At 35.8% G+C, this 4573-nt stretch overlaps 1 protein-coding gene across 1 annotated transcript in view; it reads left to right on the forward strand.

Moving 5' to 3' along the window:
* LOC111083740 (uncharacterized transmembrane protein DDB_G0289901-like) overlaps positions 1-3998 on the forward strand; it is a 7860-nt gene extending 3862 nt beyond the window's left edge. The window contains exons 4-7 of the mRNA XM_022380402.1: positions 663-689; positions 1062-1743; positions 1906-3011; positions 3954-3998. Coding sequence (XP_022236110.1) covers positions 663-689; positions 1062-1743; positions 1906-3011; positions 3954-3998 — 1860 coding nt within the window. The remainder of the gene's footprint in view (positions 1-662; positions 690-1061; positions 1744-1905; positions 3012-3953) is intronic.
* Positions 3999-4573: the final 575 nt, after the last annotated feature.

Below are 4573 nucleotides of genomic sequence, written 5' to 3' on the forward strand. Positions count from 1 at the left end.
AGGGTATGTTTTAAGGGTGAATATTTAGGTGCTATATGTTAAGACTAGATATTTATTTGGTTTTATTTTTAGCTTGAATATTTGTGGGACATACTTTGAAACTAAAGGGTGGGTATATAATTTAAGACTTGGTATTTAAGTGGTTTTAATTTGGATGTTTTTTAAAACAATATATCTACTTGGTTTTTACTTTGAGATATATAGAGAACTATCTGTTAGTTTGTTGTTGTTTTTTGTTAAGCGCAAAACTACACAGTAGACTATCTGTACTATGCCTACCACCTGTATCGAAACCCAGTATTTACCGTTATAAGCCTTCAGGCTTACCGCTGAGTCACTGGGGGACAGAGGTATCTGTGAGACTCGATACTAAGATGGAAACCTATAGTGTTTTGTTTTAAGTTCAGATCCTTAGCTAACGGTATCAGTTAAGTTTTAATTTTCGTGAAATAGTCCTCGTAGTTTTAAAAATCTTTAATAAGTGAAAATCCTTGACGGTCCATGTTTTAGGATTCATGCCTGGTGTTTTTTATTGTTGTTTTTGTCATAATTAATTAACATAATGCCAAATTCTACTTCAATTAAAAAAATATCTATGTGACTTTAAGAGTTTATAAAATCTTCAAATTCAACAAGGAAATGATTTTGTTTATTTTCCTCAGATGTGGAGATGTGTGTACGATGAAATGGTAAGTGATATTCTAAACTATGGCTCATACTGTATACCGTTCCACTTTTACAACTATAAATAATGTCTTTAATGAGCAGAACATGGTAATATTTCTTTAAAATCAGAAGATTTTAATATATTTTCATGTTTTAGAAAATACATAAAACAGAAAGTTTGACAATTAAGTTGGTCCTTATATAATCATGATTTTTTTTCTCGTTTCATTCAGAAACTTATAAGTTATAAAGATGTGATGTGAAATTAGGGGATTAATGATATATAGTTTAATTTTTACGTATTTTTTGAGACAGTGTATTTTTTTCTGTACGATTATCGAGCTCTTCTCTTCCACGCTGTGGAATAACAACTAATGTGAGTATCTATTAACCAGGTCCACGATTACCCTGGTGTTAAGTCCTACAGTAAACATCCAACAAAACAGTCTCTCACTCCTTCCGAGATTGACATGCTTCATTTACTGCGAAGTTATCTTGGATATGGAAGTTTCTTCCGAGGGTTTCAATTATTAGAAACACGACTAAGATCAGCGAAGTTACTAAGTGGTAAGGACAACCCAGGGTTTAGAGATCAAGAGCGAATGTCATATTTCCAACTTGCAACAGATTCTACTTTTTTATCAAATAGGACTTCAAAGATGCAAATAAGACGGCTTTCGTTTGACGATAATATAATTCCATTTTACAAAGTTGAGAATTCAACGCATAGTCCAAAACAAAGATCGTATGATGTAACTCCTGATTCGGGTTATGGTTATACGACAAGAGTGTCTATCACTTTTGGTAATGATTACCGTCGTTATGGATCAGAGAGCTCAAATTATGGGGGTCAAGGGTCAGGCAACAACGATAACCGACTACATGGGTCTGGGAGCTCAAGTTATGGATGGCAGCAGTCAAGTGGCAGTAACCGTCGATATGGGTCAGACTATTCAAGTTATGGAGGTCAGTCAAGCAATAATAATCGTCCATATGGATCAGAGGGTTCAAGTTATGGAGGCCAACAGTCAGGTAACACTAACCACCCATATGGATCAGGGGAATCAAGCTATGGAGGTCAGTCAGGCAACAATCACCGTCCATATGGAGCAGAGGGTTCAAGTTATGGAGGTCAGTCAAGCAACAATAATCGTCCATATGGAGCAGAGGGTTCAAGTTATGGAGGTCAGTCAAGCAACAATAATCGTCCATATGGATCAGAGGGTTCAAGTTATGGAGGTCAGTCAAGCAACAATAATCGTCCATATGGGGCAGGGGGCTCAAACTATGGAGGTCAATCAAGCAACAATAATCGTCCATATGGATCAGGGGAATCAAGCTATGGAGGCCAACAGTCAGGTAACACTAACCGTCCATATGGATCAGGGGGCTCAAGTTATGGAGGTCAACAGTCAGGCAACAATCACAGTCCATATGGATCAGGGGACTCAAGCTATGGAGGCCAACATACGAGTGATAGTAGCCATCCATATGGGGCAGGGGGCTCAAACTATGGAGGTCAATCAAGCAACAGTAACTATCCATATGGATCAGGGAGTTCACTTTATGGAGGTCAACATACGAGTGACAGTAATCGTCCATATGGGTCAGGAGGTTCAAGTTATGGAGGCCAACAGTCAGGTAACACTAACCATCCATACGGATTAGGAAGTTCAAGTTATGGAAATCAACACGCGAGTGACAGCCACCTTCCCTATGGCCCAGGAGGCTCAAGTTATGGAGGGCAACAGTCAAATGACAATTATGGATTAGGGCTTCCAAATCATCATTCTAGTTATAGACCAGGAAATTCTGGTCATGGTAACCAATATTCAAGCAACAACTATGGAACTTACGGATCAGGTCATGGTAATCAACATTCAAGTGTAAATCATCAGTCTTACGGACCAGGAGGCTCTTCTCTTGGAACTCAAAATAATCAAGGCTCTGTTGGCACCTTTCACCAAGTCACAGACAGACCCTTTGGACATAGTGGAGGATCTGCGAACAACCATTATGGAGGAGGCACCTTTCACCAAGTCACAGACAGACCCTTTGGACATAGTGGAGGATCTGCGAACAACCATTATGGAGGAGGAATATATCCTGCTTCAGGTAGCATCAGTGGTAGCCATCTTGCAATGGGAGGACAACAGTATGAAACTGGTGGACCTAGTTTAACAGGTGGAGGATACGCCAAACCATGGACTACAAACTATTGGAATAAACCAGAGTTTAACGGTAACAACAGACCCCAAACTTTCAATGGGCATGGTGGAGGTAATCGACCGGAATTGTTTCCAGACATACAGCTTAACAAGTTCAATTTGCCGGAATCCCTATATGTAAGTGTTGTATGAACAAGTATTTCAAGTTCTCTTTTCAATAAGTTGTGTTACATTATCAGTTTGGAAATAAACGCGTGATTCTAATCAATCCACTACTATGTGAAAAAATAGGAAATTTATTTCTGAAAAAAGTATTCCTTATAAATAGTAGAAGTTTAACATTAAGCTAATTAACTTCTTTTGAAACATGGATACTGAAATTATTAGTCTTTATTTAGCTATATATCAAACAAACTAAGAAGTCACACTAACAGAGAAAGACTCAGGATTTGTTTAACTTTGTACCAGACAAAGTAGAAAGTCACGCCAACAGAGAGATTCAAGGTTTTCAGTGTTTTATTTAAGGGTGATTTCTTTTTTTATCTTGAGTTCACCCAAGTTGTATTTTCCAGAGCCTTAACAATGCTGGAATTTGTAACTGTTTTATAGAATAATCATGGAGATATTTAATGAGAAGCAAACAACTAAGACAAATTATTTGGATAAATCAGATTGTTAATGAAGTTTAGGGAATACCTTATCTGTGTCGCTTTTCATGATCGTTTCTGTAAATACTTCAGTTCAAATTTCTCTTCAGTAAACCAAGTAAGGTTTGTTATTTTTTATAATAAAAAGCATGACCTGTTTAACACACAACAATGTCACCTTCTACATCACCTGTTTACCATAAAACAGTGTCATCACCTATGATGTAATGCATCACCTTCAGTGACGAGGAACCCACTTTGAGACTAATTATGGCTGAAGACGGCTTGAATGGGTAATGATGAAAAACTTTAATATAAGTTTAACATAACCGCAAATGTACAACGTTTCAACAAGGTTTTGTCATACATCAGGTACAATCATGTTTCTTTTTATTTTAGCTACTATACTTTTTTATCGACTTGTTTACATTGCAAGATGTAAATAAAGTTTTGTTTTATTTTATATGTGCAGCAATGTCTACAAAATATTTTGCCACTCCAAGGAGAAGTCAACTAGGTAACTATACAATCTTTCCCAGTGAAGTATTATATTTGTAATTAAGACATATTTTTTTTTACATTAGCTTAATAACTGGAATTTCAAATACATTTTAAGGAAAGCTGTAAATTTTAACTAAGTGTATCTTTGTATGGCACATAAGTATAAAGTATAGCTTTTTAAAAGTGTGGTTTTCTAGTCTGCTCACCAGTCGGGTTAGTGTTAGCATTACATACAGGGGTAAAAGTAACTAAACAGTTATTGCATTCAGTATACAGTTGAATTTCTAACATTCCACACTGAAAAAAAAAACAATAATTATTTTCAATTGCTTATGTAATATCTTATTTTGTACCAACCATATAATACCAAGTATACCATTCATGAACTACCAACTGTATAGTAACTTTTGTCTCAGACTGTATGTACAGTAAAATAACTTATCAGAGCTTTTAAAAAATTTTAACATTTTAAGATGTCTGAATTTTCTCGATTAGACAAGACATTTTAGTCATTTTGTGACAGTCCTAAAAAGTAATATCTTTAATGTGAGTGATTTGATATTAAAGAAAATAATGAGTATCTCATATAAA

This window comes from Limulus polyphemus, unplaced genomic scaffold, assembly GCF_000517525.1.
Source record: "Limulus polyphemus unplaced genomic scaffold, Limulus_polyphemus-2.1.2 Scaffold10955, whole genome shotgun sequence".
NCBI classification, from domain to species: domain Eukaryota; kingdom Metazoa; phylum Arthropoda; class Merostomata; order Xiphosura; family Limulidae; genus Limulus; species Limulus polyphemus.